This window comes from Trichomycterus rosablanca, chromosome 17, assembly GCF_030014385.1.
Source record: "Trichomycterus rosablanca isolate fTriRos1 chromosome 17, fTriRos1.hap1, whole genome shotgun sequence".
Taxonomy (NCBI): domain Eukaryota; kingdom Metazoa; phylum Chordata; class Actinopteri; order Siluriformes; family Trichomycteridae; genus Trichomycterus; species Trichomycterus rosablanca.
Genome location: NC_086004.1, coordinates 19,741,741 through 19,761,467, shown reverse-complemented (window position 1 = coordinate 19,761,467; position 19,727 = coordinate 19,741,741). Strand labels below are relative to the sequence as shown.

Below are 19,727 nucleotides of genomic sequence, written 5' to 3'. Positions count from 1 at the left end.
GCAATAATACATTTCTTTAGTAAAAAGAAGGCCATTTTTTCATTTCCTTTTATATTTCAGTTCTTACTCTTCTTACTCTAACTTTTTCTGATTTGAATCCCTAGAGTGTGGATTTCTACTGTCTTTGCTGGTCTTCACAATTCAGGTCTAGTCTGTTTTCTCGGGGGTTTCCCTGCTTTGTACTTTTTGAAATAAGTGGATCCGGCTTCATTCCTGGTCTGCATCATTCCATGACTAGCCAAGAGGCCTGTTTTGCTAGTAAATACAGAGACAGGATCATAAAAGCACAAAACGTTGGCCTGAGTTAGGGAACAACCAGTAATTGTATCTATATTACAAGTTTTGGGGAAAGCAGTTGTGTTTAAAGGATATTTTTGTTGACATTAAACTTCAGGCTGTTAATCACAGCAGGACAAGTCTAAACGTTTACCCTGTAGATAGCTGCTATGTGCTTAGTCATTGCGAAGGTAGCACATTTAGGAGTATAATATAATGATAATTATACATACACCAGTCAGCCATAACATTAAAACCACCTCCTTGTTTCTACACACACTGTCCATTTTATCAGCTCCACTTACCATATAGAAGCACTTTGTAGTTCTACTGACTTACTGAATTACTGACTGTTGTTCCTCTACATACTTTTAGCCTGCTTACACACTGTTCTTCAATGGTCAGGACCACCACAGAGTAGGTATTATTTGGGTGGTGCATCATTCTCAGCACTGCAGGGACAATGACATGGTGGTGGTGTGTTAGTGTGTGTTGTGCTGGTATGTAGTTTTTTTTTTAATACTGTGTCCACTCACTGTCCACTCTATTAGACACTCCTACCTAGTTGGTCCACCTTGTAGATGTAAAGTCAGAGACGATCGCTCATCTATTGCTGCTGTTTGAGTTGGTCATCTTCTAGACCTTCATTAGTGGTCACTGGACGCTGCCCACAGGGTGCTGTTGGCTGGATATTTTTGGTTGGTGGACTATTCCCAGTCCAGCAAGGACAGTGAGGTGTTTAAAAACTCCATCAGCGTTGCTGTGTCTTATCCACTCAATACCAGCACAACACACACTAACACACCACCACCATGTTAGTGTCACTGCAGTGCTCTGAGTGATCCACCACCCACCATCCAATTGCCTGATTGCGTCATGCTTTCTCTCCACCAATGCCGATCCCTGCTCTGATTGAGGAGAACGAAGTTTACCCACGCCCCCTCAGACTTATGGGCAGCAGCCATATACATTTTGTCACCCATACTTTGATGAGTGCAATGCGGATCAGCACTGTGTACGGAGAGAAACACCCTGACAGCACTCTTTTCCAATTTCTGTGCAGGCGCCATCAATCAGCCAGCAGAGGTCGTAATTGCATTAGTTATGAGAGACCCTATCCGGCTTTTTAATATCCCACCCCTATCTGAACAACAGACCAATCGTTGTTCATGTGGCCACTCAGCCCAGTCGGCAGGTAGAGCCGAGACTCGATACGATGTATTCGAGATCCAGCTCTGGTTCCACGTGTGTTTTTACCTTTGCGGCGCAAGTTTACTTATTCTGAAATCGCTTGTCATGGCTTTGTAGCTTTTTAATATAATTTAATTTGCCCTTAGATAGTGACTCCACTTTATTCTTTTGCTGAGTTTTTATCTTTTCACAGCTCCAAATAACAACCACTGCCAAAGCTCAAAAACAATTCTTATTGTTTTCTAGTTTCCCGCTCAGTGGCTCAGGCAGCAGGAAGTGGTTTTGCCATGTGTCATAAAAAAGGCTTAAAGGCTGCAGTAAACTGCAATTTGCAGTCAGCCTTGAAGTGAACAAGGCGCAAACTGCTTATCACGTGAAAGTTACTTTAAGCATCATTCATAAATTCCTGTTTCACTGGGCACTAATTATGAGGTAACTCGGGAATCAAATAGATTTATTCATGGACTTTCATGTAGAAGTTTAAATATGACAAAGGTGTGTTAACTTATCATACATCATAAAAAGCTACCTGCCTATGAGTGGATAAGACACAGCAGCGCTGCTGGAGTTTTTAAACTCTCACTGTCACTGCTGGACTGAGAATAGTCCACCAACCAAAAATATCCAGCCAACAGCGCCCCGTAGGCAGCATCCTGTAACCACTGATGAAGGTCTAGAAGATGATCAACTCAAACAGCAGCAATAGATGAGCGATCGTCTCTGACTTTACATCTACAAGGTGGACCAACTAGGTAGGGGTGTCTAATAGAGTGGACAGTGAGTGGACACGGTATTTAAAAACTCCAGCAGCACTGCTGTGTCTGATCCACTCATACCAGCACAACACACACTAACACACCACCACCATGTCAGTGTCACTGCAGTGCTGAGAATGACCCACCACCTAAATAATGCCTGCTCTGTGGTGGTCCTGTGGGGGTCCTGACTATTGAAGAACAGGTTGAAAGCAGGTTAAAAGGGTATATAGAGAAATAAATGGACTACAGTCAGTAATTGTAGAACTGTGAGTGTAGAAACAAGGAGGTGGTTTTAATGTTATGACTGATCAGTGTATAATTCAATTTAAAGTAAAGCCCTGTGAATGGCCAAAAATATTTGGAGCTAGTTGGACATTCTATTTCTTTAAAATTATATTAAAATAAGAGTGGCCTTCATGTCATCTTTTCAGCTATAACACCAGCCACTCTTATTAGAAGTCTTCTCACCTGACTTTGAAGTACGTCTGACGGAATTATATGGCTGGACACCAGTGTTAATTTTGACAGCACATTTTGATTTAGTCTTAGTCATAGTCTTTTGACTAAAATGTCATTTAGTTTTAGTCATAATTTAGTCATCTGAATTGTTTTAGTTTTAGTCGACTAATTATCATAAGAATATAGTCGACTAAATCTACAGTCGATTCAGTCGACTAAAATATAAAGGGTGTAAAATGTAAATGCTTTTTCATCAGTTCCCTTGAATTATTTAAGTCATTATATACACTTACACAAAATTAAACATTTTTTAACCAGTTATGGAATATTATTAATGTTTAAATGTGCAATACACACAAAACCAGATTTAACTTATTTCAAACAACATCTTTATTTACCTGACCTTGCTTATTAAGCAGCATAACAATAACAAAATATTAATGACCAGTAGGCCTGCTCTGCCTGAAAAATATATGCGTTGTTTATAACAAATTGCATATTACATTCTTTATAAAACGGTACCGTAAAAGCAGCTGTGCCATTATGTTGCCATTATACTGCCAGCAGTGCGAGATGTTTCAGATTTGTTGTGTTTTTACCCGAGATCGTCGCCCCACATGGTTTACACATCGTCGTAAAGACAGTTCACAGGCTAGTCTGGTCTTCCCGGGTTTAGATTTAGGATTTAGAATTTGTGCAAGTGTGGTCTTACCGCGGTACTGCAAAAGAGATTAGTACTGATTGGATGGCTACCCGGCTTGTCCCGCCTCTCCACATACGCTAAAGTAGTTATGATTGGATCTCTTTCTAACTTGTCCCTACCTTCCACAAAACTAAATCAGTTATTGGATGTCGTCCCTGCCAAACATTTTCGTCTCGTTTTTATTCGTTGACGAAAGTGTCGATTCATTTCGTCATAGTTTTTATCCTTTTATGTAGTTTCTATTTAGTTATCGTCTCGTTTTTGTCATGAAAAAAGGTTCGTTGCCAAAAACTATGACGAGAATCATTCGTCAACGAAATTAACACTGCTGGACACTGATGTTGGTCAGAAAAGCCTCAATTGATGTTCCATTTTATTCCAAAGCTGTTCAGTGGGGCTGAGATCAGGGCTCTGTGCTGGCCACTGGAATTTCCTTAAACCAAGCTTTTCTTTATGTCAGGCGCACAGTCATGCTGGAACAGGAAGTGTCCTCCCTAAACTGTTGCTGCTGAAATGGAGGCACATTATTTTTATATAACTGATTTATTACATCTTTAGCAATTGTTGTGGATAAAACACGAGCCATATTCCCTTCTTTGTTGTTTGTAACAAGTGTGCTCATTAAAAATGACTAAATGCAGAGGACCAGCACTATTAAGTAAACAACATAATTATTTGTCATGTGTTTTACATTTATGATTCAGTGGTCAGACAGAAGGGACTTCAGTCATCAGTGTGTGTCAGTGTGCGACACACATTTTAATGCCTACGCAGCCGGCTGGCCCCTCCAGCTTGTACTACATCTTCACAGGAGCTATATCTAAAGCAAGAGTACTTTAACATGTTCCTCAGCCATTGCATTTACATTTTCGGCATTTAGCAGATGCCTTTATCCTAAGTGACTTACAGTACAGTATACAATCTGAGCAATTGAGGGTTAAGGGCCTTGCTCAAGGGCCCAACAGCAGCAACCTGGCAGTGGTGAGGCTTGAACCAGCGACCTTTTGATTACTAGTCCAGTACCCTAACCACTGGCTTGCCACTGGCTTGCCAAATGAATTCAATCAAACCAGAATCTGAGCTACACTATATGGACAAAGATATTGGGACATTATTTCTAATTTTTAAATTCATGTGTTTCAGTCACACCATTTGCTAACGTGTAATTAATTAACTATATGAAGTAAAATTATATACTGAAAATTATAAGCTTACGACTATGCAGCAACAATTTTGGAAAGTCCTTTTGAATTGGAATCTTGGTTGTGCCTTATGCCTAGTTCACACTACATGAATTTTGTCCTGATTTTCGCTCGCTGACTGGTCGGCGCTAGATTTGCCGGTTTGGGAGCAACTCGGCGTTCGCTCGGCAATTAAACTCGGCTCTCAGTTGCTATGTGTGAACTACCCAACAACTCGATCCGAGCGGCTCGCTGAGCGCTCAGCGACTGAACAAATATATCTAGCATGTCAAACATCTGGATATGAGTTGCCCAACTGGCAATGAGTGCTATGTCGAACAGCCAATGAGAACTTAAGATACGGTGTGAGGGGAAACACAGGGGAGGATTTGTAAAAAGGTGGGACAGGGCCATAATATAATTTATATCAGAATACATCAACACACACACGTTTTACAGTATTTGTGATCTTATCGTTCTCTACAAAACATAACACCAACGTTGCATTGCAAAAAAATATTTATTAACCTCCAACTCACTGTAGAACAATCTATGCTGTTCACGTAGCCAAATCCACTCCGGTTCATTTATTTTTACTTCTTGATTTTACGCTGCACGTGGATTTTTGGACGTGGTATCATTAAACCTTTTGTCACTTCTCGCGTTTGCTTTCATGACAGAATGTAGTTCGGGAGATCAGAGAAGCTCGCCTGCGATTCCAGTTGGTGATAGATGGTGTAGTGTGAAACCCCCTATCGCCGATCAGTCATGTAGTGTGAAAGCCACACCGACTTGAAAGACTCCCGATTACAAGAGATCCAGTTGTGTAGTGTGAACTTGGCATTACTTGGCCAACATCAGTACCCAGACATACAAATGCTTTTTCAGTGAATAGACACACGTTCCCACAGACATACTTCAAAGTCTATTTTAATACTATTTTTTAAGAAATGGGATGTCCTACAGGCTCATGGTAAGATATATATAATGTAATTATGATGCAGTTTTATCTCAGCAGTGCCATTGGCTAGCTGAACAGACTGGCTATTTCTGGGGAGGCATATGGTCACTACTATATTTGACATCCTTTCACTTGCAATGAGTACAGAATGTTTATGCATCCATATACACTATATTCTTTTATTAATGATCACAGCTGTTCCAAAAATAATCTTTAACTGGATCTGAATTAGTGTCACATTTACATTGTCAGCATTTAGCAGACACTTTTATCCATAGTGACTTACAGCACTGTGACTATATTATTTAAGCAATTGGGGGTAAGGAGCCTTGCTCAAGGGCCCAACAGTGGCAACCTTACAGTGGTGGAGCTTGAACCAGTGATCTTTTAATTACTAGTCCAGTACCTTAACCATTAGGCTACAAATGTCACTTCACTTGCTGTTAATGCAAACCAAGTCATTTTTGTTTGCACACAGTAGTTGCTGGTGTTCATAATTATTAAGCCAAGCTCAAAATGAGCAAAAACGAGAAACTTACAGCAGAAAAAAAAGATGGTAAAAGCTCGATCTGAAAACACTCAGCCAAATTAATTCAATGTGATTCTCACACAATGAAGAAGTTTCTGCAGAGTAGTGATGAAAGTTGGAACAAACATGTGGACCACAGGTTTTGAAAACAAAGCCCAGAATCTCAGAAGAATTAAAAGACAAGCTGCAAAACATCCATGTTAACCAGCAAGAAAATATTTGAAGCCCGTGGATTGGTAGTAATAAAGTAAACACCTTGGTGTGAAGTTTTAAATCAAATAGCAAAAGTGTTGTGGTAGAAAAACCTTTAATGAAATACCTCAAAGACTGGACTGTGAGTATAAAAGTTTTATAAAAATCAACAGAGAAGGATCACACCAACCGAGTCTCACATAGAGGCTCTGTGGATGTGATAACGATAACTATAACAAACATCTTTTTATACTTGTTGTTGACCTTGTAGGACAGTGGAAGATTCCACTGTTAAAAGAAATTTCCTAGCTAGAACATAGGAACTGGTCTAAACCAGCTAGAGCTGGGTTTTGGAGGTCATACAAAGCAATTGACGCACTTCTTATCACGTACACCATGTTAACATTCTATTGTAGCAGTATTATTGGAATATGACTACTGGCAAAAATGCCCTAAGCATATCTACATTTTCTAAGTAGTAATTGATTATGTATTAATACTTCTAGTATAAATTAACATTTTTGAGGATAAAATAGACAAAAAAATTCATGAAGACTAGGAACTCAAAGGTAATAACTACTGACGAGGGCCGTGCAGCATTAGATAGACCAGATGGTTCTTAATGGCCATTCTGCACCAGTGCGACTCCGCCATCAACAAGGCGGCAGTGATGTCATGTTATGGGCCGGTATTATCTGTTATGAACTTATTGGTGCTTTTCATGTGCATAATGTAGTGAAATTGATCTAGAAGGGGTACGGCACCTTCTTGGAGCAACAGTTTTTGCCAGGGTGGAAGGGTCGTAGTGTACAAGGAAATCTCATGTTTGTGCAAGACATTGCGGTTTTGATGACCAGTTTATGTAGTGACTTCCTTCCTCACCTTATTTAAATTTTATTATAAATTCACGGGCAATTCTGAAGTTTATTATGAACAGTATCATACTGTTTTATATACAGTATCAGCAAAGACACTAGGCAAACCGTAGCCTAGTGGTTAGGGTACTGGACTAGTAATCAAAAGGTCACTGGTTCAAGCCTCACCACTGCCTGGTTGCTGCTGTTGGGCCCTTGAGCAAGGCCCTTAACCCTCAATTGCTCGGATTGTATACTGTAACTGTACTGTAAGTCGCTTTGGATAAAGGCGTTTGCTAAATGCTGAAAATGTAAATGAAACTCACCAGTTCTGAAGATAAGAGATATTTACTGTTACTTATACTATTTTCATCTTGTTTTTCATCTGCCATCCACCTGGGCTGGGCGGCTACATGAACAACGATTGGCTGTTGTTCATAGGGTAGGATAAGCTGGATAGGGACTCCTCATCATGGCTGGTTGATGGCGTCTGCACAGAGTCGAGGAATAATGTTGATCAGGGTGTGGCTCTCCGTGCACAAAGCTGATCTGCATATGAACTCGCCTCGTGCAGGTGAAAAGATGCAGTCGGTACTGCACATGTGTCGGAGGGGCCGTGTGTCAGTCTTGCTCTTCTCAATCAGGGCAGGGGTCAGCTCCAGTGGAGAGGAAGCATAACGCAATTGGGTAAAAATTGGATGCGCTAAAAAAGGGAGAAAAGTCTTATTTTTATGTCAATTGCATAATTAATTGCAAATCTACACATGTAGTTGACGTTGTGTTGTCTGACAAAATAATTGGGGATAGTGATTTTTCTTTTGCCTTTTTTGGGTTTTGTAGATAGGCAAAAGAAAAGAAGAAAACAAATATATGGTGACTAGACTTGGACAAATATATATAAAAAACACATGAAAATAATATTAAAATAACAGAGGTTTACTTTTACTTTTAAAATGAACTTTCTGTATTACACAATATAAAAACTGTCACGTTTTTCTCTTTTTATCCAAATTTTCCCCCCAATTTTTCTCCCCTTATCTAGTCATATCCAATTATCTTGATTGCGTTATGCTTCACCTCCACTGATACAACCCTTCAGTGCTGACTGCCACACGCCGCCTTTGACACGTATGCAGCACCACCTGCATCTTTTTACCTGCATGAGTCGAGTTCATATGCGGATCAGCCTTGTGCACGGAGAGCCACACCCTAATCAGCATTATTCCCCGACTCTGCGCAGATGCCATCAATCAGCCAGCAGAAGTCGTAATTGCATCATTAATATTTATAATTATAAGGAGCCCTGGTGTATTCAAAATCCCAGCTCTGGTGTGCTAGCGTGTTTTAACGCTGCGCCACCTGAGCTGCGGCACTTGGTAATTTTGAATATTTTGCAATAGACCGCACTTTTTATAGAGGATGCCAGTTTTGGGAATCATTGCTGATTGTGCATGATATGGTGTGTACCCCCGTTGGAGGGTTTCCTCCTTCAGGATGTGTCACTCTGTTGCACATCTGCTGCAGCTGAACCCAAGGGCAAAGTTCAATAAAAACACAGGTTAGATTAACATATTCTGTTAAAAAAAACAAAAAAACATGCTTGTTTGTGTTCTGCCATGTATGCTGCACATGTAATGCCAATTTCAAAATAAGGTAATAATTTAGGCTTCACAAACAAAACAACATCTGCTTTGTTGTTGCCTACTAGTTTTTAGTCAAATAAAGTAACATTCTTGCAGCTCTGTATGTGTTAATACGGCCGCACTTCACTTAAATATAGATAATAAATAAATCATGCTGTGCAAGCTCCGTTTTTTCCTCCTGTATGGCCTTTCTCATCTCCATTCTGCTTCCCCTAAACGTTTTATTGGACTGCTTTTTATTCCGCTCCGCTGCGCTCTTCACCTCATACATCATCCAGCAGGGTTTCATCGGGCCTTTATTTCTCCTGTTGTTGCCATGGAAACCAAAGAGTTTATCGGGTCTTTAGCGGCATACCCCATACAAACCTCTAGCCCTGGTTAGTAAAGTGTACTAATAGCACTCAGCGGCAGATGGATTTTAATGAAACCTATTTTCTGCTTAATTTAACTGCGCACTCAAGGATGGAGCGCTGTTACATCTAGATTGAGCCTTTCAACCCAATAAATGAGTCATTCCGATCTTGTTCATATGTCTTGTCTTTATTAATATGTATGCAATGTACTGTTCAATGTAAAGGCATCTGCAGTGCTTATAGTGTTATTCTGTTACATACATTAGTTTATATCAAATGGCAATTATCTGCGTCCTCTCTGGACAATCCTTTCTCAGACTGTTATTGTATTCACTGGGTTATAAGGAGGCAGTGGCGTCACAGGTTTCCTCTGCCAGGTGGGGAGTATATAATGGTTTTGAACAATAATGATTTTAAATATATGATCTCTTGATGCATGCTCAATAATCCAGGTACATTAATCCACAATATTGAATCAGTTCATCTGGACACAAGTTTGTTGTAGAGATACGTTTCATCACTCACCCAAGTGACTTCTTTAGTAAAAATAAGATATTCTTTCTTTCTTTATTTATTTTTTATAGAGATATTTTATGCATTTTCTCCCATTTCTCCCAATTCAATGTAGTCAATTTGTTTTCTGCTGCTGGGGATCTCCGGTTTTTTTTTGGGTTTTTTTTTGCAGTTGAGGTGGGTATATTGCTGCTCACGCCCTTAACGGAACCCTTTTCCACCCATGCATTCTGCACAGGTGCCTCTGTCCGCCAATCAGGGTCCTTACACAGCATTTGAAGACCCCACCCACATAATCTGGTCCTCCCTCCACTGCAGGCACTGCCAATTATGCCCGCTAGATCTCGCCCAGCAACGCGCGGTGGCAACGCCAAGTTTCGAACCGAGGAATTCAGAATCTCTGTGTTGGTGTGCTAGCGGAATATCCCACTGCGCCACCTGGGTGCTTATTTTTTTTATTTTTGAAAAGGTGTGTGTGGACTCCGAATTTCCGAAATTTGTCTTCCTAATTTTGGTTAGCAACGTATCCTTTTGTCTAGTATTATCTGATTTTGACTTCGTTCCACATTCTGTGTGTGTTGTCGTTTTTTTGTTTCTAAATTGACTTTTCTCATTTCTGTAAGTTAATTAATAACTTGTTAGCTTCTTGTTAACACTGTCTATTCAGTTTGTTTGAGCGCCTTTTTGTATAAGAGGCTTTTTTTAAGCAAACATGCAGTTAATGTTCTCTAATGAACTAACTTTCTCTAACCCTATCAACTTATTAATAACAATTAAAGAATGTGTGTTTGAAACCTCAATCAACTAATTACATTTTTGTTTTATTTTTATCAACCTTTATTCTGGTCAGTGTCGTGACTGGTTAGGTTCCACCAGGAAACACAGGAATACCATCGGGTTACAACATGGGTCATCAGCAACCCCCCCGACTTTTTTTTTTTCAGCCATAGCCAGTCATGTCTGTGTAGACGTCCGGTCAGCTGAAACCCATAGTTGGTGGGCTAGTGTAAAAGACTGCTGTGCCCTAATCTTACTAAACAGAATAGCACTTATAATGATATAAATACATATGATCTAGCATAATTAATTCAAAATGTGTAACTGTATTGTGAGAAGCTAAACAGTGTGTACTCTGGTCTTACCCACAGCTGTACAGAAGTGGTGTGAAGTAGATTTCGTGGGAACCATCACCTTTACCAGCTACTCAGAGGGAGAGACATTTACAGGTACATATGGTATGGCAAACCTTTTTTTTATAATTCTAAATCATTCTTAAAATATACTTTTCCAAACTCAACTCACACAGCATGCTTATTATGACAATCATTTTATCAGTTTTAATGTATCTTTGAGTCTAACTGTTCATCCTGCAACACTCAGTCTTATCTTTAAAGAAAACCTGCCTTCCTTTTTAAAAACAGGTGTTTAAAATAAGTTTTAACCCCTCTGACATGATTAACTAAGGTCGTCTAAATTGTATATTGGGTAAAATGTTTAGTGTCATGACAGCAGACTGTCACTGAGTAACATCACACTAAATATTCTTACATTTTGAGCCAAACAAATCCAAATGTAAATAATGTAAATGATAAGCTTTATGGAATCGCATAGTTTTTGACGGTTTCTATTTCGGCTGTGTGCTAATTCTTTATAGCAGAGGTCCCCAACCACCGGGCCACAGACCGGCACGGTCCGTGGGTCATTTATTACCTGGCCGCACAGAAAGAATAAATAATTAGAGATCGCTACATCAGCCATGAAAACACTGCTTTTATTTCCAACACATGGGTGTTTATCGCCTCATATCACCCCCAGGTGGAAGCAGTGTCTCGTTGCAGTGAGAAAAGCTCATTTGTGGGCAGTATAGTTATTCTATTTTAAGTCTCTCTGCCCCCGCCGGTCTGTGAAATTATATTTTATATGAAAAAAAAGGTTGGGAAACGCTGCCTTACAGTATTATTTCATTGTTTGCTACTAATTAGCCAATAAGATTATTACAAGCCCACCTGTGGCATGGTTATGGAATTATGTTTTTCTGCTTTTTCAAATTTCCTGGCAAAGGGGGCATGGAGGTGCAGATGATTGACACATAAGTTCCTCTCAACCAACAGTCCCCTGCATCCTGTTGAGCATTAATTTGCAAATTGCTCCTGGTGGGAGTGTTTTTGTTTATCACGGTTTCTTCCTCACAGATTTGCCAGCTCCTCTGATACTAGTTGTATGCTGGGTTTGGAATTGTCTTAGATTTATTAGTATTACTTTAAATATAACTTAGCTATACAGTTTGATAAGTAAAGTTATGCTCTTTTTGGTGTTACAGATAAATACTGATACTTTAACATTATACTTTGTTTAGGTTTTCATCATATTCTATTGTATTGTATATGAGTTTTTAGTCATATCGCCCAACCCTGGTTGTATCCTTACAAGACAATGTATGGAAAGAAGAGATCACAGACAAGACAGCTGTTAAACAAGTCTGGTTGTTTAATTCTGTTAGCGCTTTTCCACCAAAAGAACCCTGGTTCTTGAACCGGTTCTGTTCAGATTTCTTTGAACCAAGGTGTTTTGTAGAGAACCGACCCGCGTTTCCACGAGTTTTTGGGAACCAAGCCTGCGTCATCAACGGTGGGCGTTACACAACGAAAGTAAAGAGTAGTAACATGATGGCGGAGCGTGTAGGTTACCTGAGAGCATTTGTGCTGTTGTTACAGATGTTCGTTTTTATGCGAAATGCATCGCTCAACTATTAGTGATAAGAAGACGTAGACGTGTTTGTCGCAGTTATTGTTTTCTTTAGTTGACTGACGTGAGAAACGTTTTGTACTTCGCTCTCACCGCGACCCTCTGCGCAAATAACCGATTTGCGAAGTTCCACGACATGAACATTTCAAACATGGTTTGAAATAACCATCTAATCCACTCTAAAATACAATACATATATCTGTGTTTAGCTGTTTTGACTTCACGTGTGGTGGTTTGCGGCTCGGGTTCTTGTAAAGTATATTTGGGTGGTATAAATTGCTACATTCTGTTGCTGAATATGTAGACCACACATTCAGTGGTGTGTATCTTTGTATAAACTCACTTTCTTGTGCCCTGTATTACTTTACAACTTTACAGTCAGCACAGTTCAGTTCATTTTAAAGCGCATTTGATCTACAATGCTGTTTGTTACATTAAACAGCAGTTGGTACAAGTACAGATTGCAGTGCATAAGGTTCTTGGCACCTGTTCCCTCCTTTCCACAGCATCAGTTGCCAGCTGGGGTCTTATTTGGACCACTTGCTCTGGTTTCTTTCTTGAGCCCTGGATTGTTAAAGCACTTTGACTATTCAGATTACAATAGAGCAGTGACAGTTGTTTAGCTTAATGCAAGGAGCCTTTCACAGCAGACTGTTCCTTACATGTTGAACGTGAGCTGTTCTGCTCCCGCTCTTGGTTTCTGAAAAATAACACATCATCCCGAGTCTTCAAAGAACTATTATTACTGTATGTGGGACTTTCTGCAGATCAGGCAATTTATAAAAAATTTCATGGATAAAGTTTCTTGTCTTTTGGATTGTCTCATATACAGTCTGTAATTGTAGTTGTTTGGGTCACTCTTCGTGCTGCCAAAGATTTGATCCTTTCCTTTCAAACGAGATCGTCTTTCTTAGCTTTGGTTAACCTCAAAATATGACTAATATTCTCTGGAGGAAGGAATTTGTCAGTACAGCATCCATCACTCAGTTATATTACTGTAGATAAAAAAAAAGTGCTTATGGAGTACTTGGCTTCAAAACTCAGCTTTGTCCAAGAAAAACAACAACTTTTCAGAATTATCAAGCATGGGAAAATGACAGTAACGCCCCATTAGTGCTACACTGATTTATTTTACGGCTTAAACTTCCCTGTTATTATACACAGCAAAATTCCCTGTGTTGAAATAACAACTAGAATATTAGTTCATGTACAGTGCATATTCAGGATATCTGGGCATTCAAGATTTATCAGAACAGTAGGAGGTGTTAAACTGTCCATTAAGAAAATGCACTGGACATTAAACATGCCAGCACACTTGAAATTGCACCATTTTCATGTTGGGACATTAGGTAAAAGTTCAAATAAACAGAAAAGGCATGATTTGTAAACTGTCTTTTAGAGGTACAGTGGTACCTTGTAACTCGACGTCCCCTAAACTTGAAATATTTGAAACTCGACACTCTTTGGGGAAAAATATGTACCCTTAAATTTGACGTTTTGATTAAATTCGACATGTTCAGCCTTTCAAAAATTAGTGGATAAGATACAGCAGCGCTGATGGAGTTTTTAAACACCACACTGTCACTGCTGGACTGAGAATAGTCCACCAACCAAAAATATCCAGCCAACAGTGCCCCGTGCGCAGCATCCCGTGACCACTGATAAAGGTCTAGAAGATGACCAACTCAAACAGCAGCAATAGATGAGTGATCGTCTCTGACTTTACATCTACAGGGTGGACCAACTAGGTAGGAGTATTTAATAGAGTGGACAGTGAGTGGACACGGTATTTAAAAATTGATCTGTGTCTGATCCAGCACAACACACATTAACACACCACCACCATGTCAGTGTCACTGCAGTGCTGAGAATCATCCACCACCTAAATAATACCTGCTCTGTAGTGGTCCTGTTGGGGTCCTGACCATTGAAGAACAGCATGAAAGGGGGCTAACAAAGCATGCAGAGAAACAGATGGACTACAGTCAGTAATTGTAGAACTACAAAGGGCTTCTATATGGTAAGTGGAGCTGATAAAATGGACAGTGAGTGTAGAAACAAGGAGGTGGTTTTAATGTTATGGCTGATCAGTGTATGGCCTTTTTGCAATTTAGGGATTGAACTATCATGCGTATTATAAATAGAATATTACGTCATATGTAAATGTAGCTAGAGAGAGAAACGAGGGCATCTTATTCACTAAAACTCACTGCCAGCCATGGATGATGATGTGAGGATTTAGACTAAGGAGCTTGTGTAACATCCTGGCCTAATTTCCATGACGATGCTCCACGTGAGTTTTTGTTTGGTTTGTCATGTTATTTTGTAGTAAATGTTGTATTCACCTGGTATTTAGCATGAGGATATATAGGATAGGATATGTGTGTCCATTTGTTTACTGCTGAGTATTACCATATCAGTACACATATCAGCAATTTTTATCAGGTTCCTAGTCCATATTTCAAGGCTGTGTTCTTAGTTCCTTGCTCGCATGCCCTGTTTCTTTGTTCATTTGTTTGTTGTTTTCTTGGTGCATGTTTATTGGGCTATGATTATAGATTTGCTTAAAATAACCCTGCCTGCCTGTTTCCTGGCCCCTGCTATTGATTCTGACCCTGATTTGATTATTGGATTAGCCCTAATTGAGTGATCGTCAATGTTATGCACGTGTCCTGCCTTTTCCATCCACCAGACAACAGAGCTTGAGAGGATTAAACTTTCACAGCTGCACTATATAACCTTGGAATTTTAAACAATTTACCCATATGTTTAATAAGAGGTTTAGATATTTATTGCAATACCATACTCATCATGATACATGGTTTATTAAAACAATCCATGAATTTTGCTACATATTTATATATATTTATATATACAGTGGGGCCAAAAAGTATTTAGTCAGCCACTGATTGTGCAGGTTCTCCTACTTAGAAAGATGAGAGAGGTCTGTAATTTTCATCATAGGTACACTTCAACTATGAGAGACAAAATGAGAAAAAAAAATCCAGGAAATCACATTGTAGGATTTTTAAAGAATTTATTTGTAAATTATGGTGGAAAATAAGTATTTGGTCACCCACAAACAAGCAAGATTTCTGGCTCTCACAGACCTGTAACTTCTTCTTTAAGAAGCTCTTCTGTCCTCCACTCGTTACCTGTATTAATGGCACCTGTTTGACTTCGTTATCTGTATAAAAGACACCTGTCCACAGCCTCAAACGGTCAGACTCCAAACTCAACCATGGCCAAGACCAAAGAGCTGTCGAAGGACATCAGGAAGAAAATTGTAGACCTGCACCAGGCTGGGAAGAGTGAATCTACAATAGGCAAGCAGGTTGTTGTGAATAAATCAACTGTGGGAGCAATTGTAAGAAAATGGAAGACATACAAGACCATTGATAATCTCCCTCGATCTGGGGCCCCACGCAAGATCTCATCCCGTGGGGTCAAAATGACCATGAGAACGGTGAGCAAAAAGCCCAGAACTACACGGAGGGACCTGATGAATGACCTGCAGAGAGCTGGGACCAAAGTAACAAAGGCTACCATCAGTAACACACTATGCCGAGAAGGACTCCCAAGAACACCATACCTACTGTGAAGCATGGGGGTGGAAACATCATGCTTTGGGGCTGTTTTTCTGCAAAGGGGACAGGACGACTGATCCGTGTTAAGGGAAGAATGAACGGGGCCATGTATCGTGAGATTTTAAGCCAAAACCTCCTTCCATCAGTGAGAGCATTGAAGATGGAACGTGGCTGGGTCTTCCAGCATGACAATGATCCCAAACACACCGCTCGGGCAACGAAGGAGTGGCTCCGTAAAAAGCATTTCAAGGTCCTGGAATGGCCTAGCCAGTCTCCATACCTCAACCCCATCGAAAATTTGTTGAGGGAGTTGAAAGTCTGTGTTGCCCAGCGACAGCCCCAAAACATCACTACTCTAGAGGAGATCTGCATGGAGGAATGGGCCAAAATACCAGCTACAGTGTGTGCAAACCTGGTGAAGACTTACAGGAAACGTTTGACCTCTGTCATTGCCAACAAAGGTTATGTTACAAAGTATTGAGTTGAACTTTTGTTATTGACCAAATACTTATTTTCCACCATAATTTACAAATAAATTCTTTAAAAATCCTACAATGTGATTTCCTGGATTTTTTTTTTCTCATTTTGTCTCTCATAGTTGAAGTGTACCTATGATGAAAATTACAGACCTCTCTCATCTTTCTAAGTAGAAGAACCTGCACAATCAGTGGCTGACTAAATACTTTTTGGCCCCCACTGTATATATATATAAATATATATATGTGTACATTTTATCACAGCTTTATCTTATTATATATAAGATATAGACACCGATCAGCCAACATTAAAACCACCTCCTTGTTTCTACATTCACTGTCAATTTTATTAGCTCCACTTACCATATAGTAGCACTTTGTAGTTCTACAATTACTGACTGTAGTCCATCTGTTTCTCTACATACCTTTTTAGCCTGCTTTCACCCTGTTCTTCAATGGTCAGGACCCCCACAGGAGGTTTTAAATACCGTGTCCACTCACTGTCCACTCTATTAGACACTCCTACCTAGTTGGTCCACCTTGTAGATGTAAAGTCAGAGATGATCGCTCATCTATTGCTGCTGTTGGACGCTGCCCACGGGGCGCTGTTGGCTGAATCTATTTTTGGTTGGTGGACTATTCTCAGTCCAGCGGTGACAGTGAGGTGTTTAAAAACTCCATCAGCACTGCTGTGTCTTATCCACTCATACCAGCACAACACACACTAACACACCACCACCATGTCAGTGTCACTGCAGTGCTGTGAATGATCCACCACGTACTCTGTAGTGGTTCTGGGAGAGTCCTGACCATTGAAGAACAGCATTAAAAGGGGCTAAGAAAGCATGCAAAGAAACAGATGGTCTACAGTCAGTAATTGTAGAACTACAAAGTGCTCCTATATCATAAGTGAAGCTGATACAATGGACAGTGAGTGTAGAAACAAGGAGGTGGTAAAGAAAACCATACCAAAAGTATAACCAGCCTCAATGCTTAGGACAGGACAGAAAGGACAGGGAACTCAAGCATAGACAGACTGTGAACTCATTGGTACAAATGTGCCAGCTACTAAATCCACCAGCGTTTGACAACCCAAGTTCTAACTCGGTAAAAACTGCCAGCAGCTATGACATGGGCAAGAGAAGGAGTGAAGCAGCCACTCCACCAACTGATGCTGTATGCATCCAGCATGGATTTATATGTGGGGTCCATTAATGGGATGCTGTCATGCCACCCCTGCAGGCACCTCGCCTATTCAGGATTTGCTGTAACACAAAAGGATGAAGTCCTGCAAAACAGGCTGATTTTCCTGGACAAAAGTTAAGTACAGGAAACTCAGGGAAACCAGCAAGGGTCTGGCCATGATGCAGTGATTATAAATGGGCTCCAGCTGCAGCAAATTAACACATAATGAGGTGCAGAGACTGACAATTATAGGAACCAGCACTGTCAGTCATCTGCAACTTGATGATACTGTAACAGCGGTGGGCTCATCTCAAACACGCCACTTGTTTTTTCTTCTCAGGCCTTTATTACACTGTTTCAACAGGGACTAAAAATACAATCTTTTCATTTTTGCAGTTAGGCTGAGGCCTTGTGTTTATTGTGGATATTCTTTTATTTATATTCTAAACTTTTATTGCAGTCTTGTCTTACTAGGGATTGATGTGGAAGAAAGCAGGAGACCACCCACTATTTGGAATGCTGAGTTTTTACACTGTATTTCTAAAGTATACTGAAGTATACTGAATTTCTTTGCTGTCTGTTAAATAAAACTTTTGATTACATTGTGATTACTTTCTTCTAAATATTAGTTCGCTGTTGTTGGCTTGCTGTAAAGTGAGAGCACAGAGGCTTCTGTATTAATGCCTGAATAACATCCTGTGCATATCTCAGCATGGCAAGCTATTAATTAAAGATCAATCGTCAGCCAGCGCTGGGTATTGATGTGCTCTTTCAACATTGGTTGATGTTCCTTGGTGAATAGAAGTGCTAATACAGTTAGGCACTAAGGATTCTTTCTCCCAAAAGTATAATCATAGTGGGCTTTTAATAAGAATGTAGAGACGTAGACATTTGTCAATCTCCATTATTAACTTCAAAGCAGAGAATGCCTTGAAGAATGCTTTGGAGGATAAAATGCTGAGTATAAACCGCTTGCCTTACAGAGTGTTTCTGAGAGACAGTATGGGGATTTGTCACTAAAATACTGTAGAATTGTAATCACAACACATTGTAACTGCAAACACGCTATGTACTGACCAACACCACACTTGTCTTTGTTCTCCTAATGTTCTTTAGTCCCATCCCTTTACTGTGTAGGTTAGAAATGTGCCTTACATTTAATCTAGTTATTGTATTTATTGTTTACTGTATACACCGATCAGCCATAACATTAAAACCACCTCCTTGTTTCTACACTCACTGTCCATTTTATCAGCTCCACTTACCATATAGAAGCACTTGGTGGGGGATCATTCTCAGCACTGCAGTGACACTGACATGGTGGTGGTGTGTTAGTGTGTGTTGTGCTGGAATCAGACACAGCAGCGCTGCTGGAGTTTTTAAATACCGTGTCCACTCACTGTCCACTCTATTAGACACTCCTACCTAGTTGGTCCACCTTGTAGATGTAAAGTCAGGGACGATCGCTCATCTATTGCTGCTGTTTATGTTGGTCATCTTTTAGACCTTCATCAGTGGTCACAGGACGCTGCCCCTGGGGCGCTGTTGGCTGGATACTTTTGGTTTGTGGATTATTCTCAGTCCAGCAGGGACAGTGAGGTGTTTAAAAACTCCATCAGCATTGCTGTGTCTGATCCACTCATACCAGCACAACACACACTAACACACCACCGCTATGTCAGTGTCACTGCAGTGCTGAGAATGATCCACCACCTAAATAATACCTGCTCTGTGGTGGTCCTGTGGGGGTCCTGACTATTGAAGAACAGGGTGAAAGCAGGCTAAAAAAGTATGTAGAAAAACAGGTGGAGAAAGTTTCAGTATGTACTATGTCAGTTGTGTTCTATACTGTATACTGCTAATGCAATGCTATTGATGGCTTTACTGTTTTGACACTTTGCAGTAAGTAAGCTCTGTAACATGAGCCAAACCAGGCCATTTACTTAATGGCTAGTAAACTAAGGTGCATTGGTTAGAAAGGATTTTATTACTTATCATTTATACTTATAATATGCAGCTAACATTAGTCAGCTAGCTATGCATTAATACAGTATTGATTTCAGAAACCCGATGTCTATTTAAGTTATCATATTCCTAACAGGACCACTATTTTGGCTATAG

At 40.0% G+C, this 19,727-nt stretch overlaps 1 protein-coding gene across 2 annotated transcripts in view; it reads left to right on the top strand.

The window, feature by feature from the left end:
* Nucleotides 1–19,727, top strand: part of tspan18a (tetraspanin 18a) — a 65,787-nt gene that overhangs the window by 25,146 nt on the left and 20,914 nt on the right. The window contains exon 2 of one of the 2 annotated variants that reach the window (XM_063013028.1): nt 10,762–10,839. Coding sequence is in view for 1 of the 2 variants with exons in the window: in XM_063013027.1 (XP_062869097.1) it covers nt 10,846–10,848 (3 nt within the window). In the remaining variant the exon portion in view is untranslated. Of the gene's footprint in view, nt 1–10,761; nt 10,849–19,727 lie in introns of both variants that reach the window. The other variant, XM_063013027.1, reaches the window with a different exon arrangement.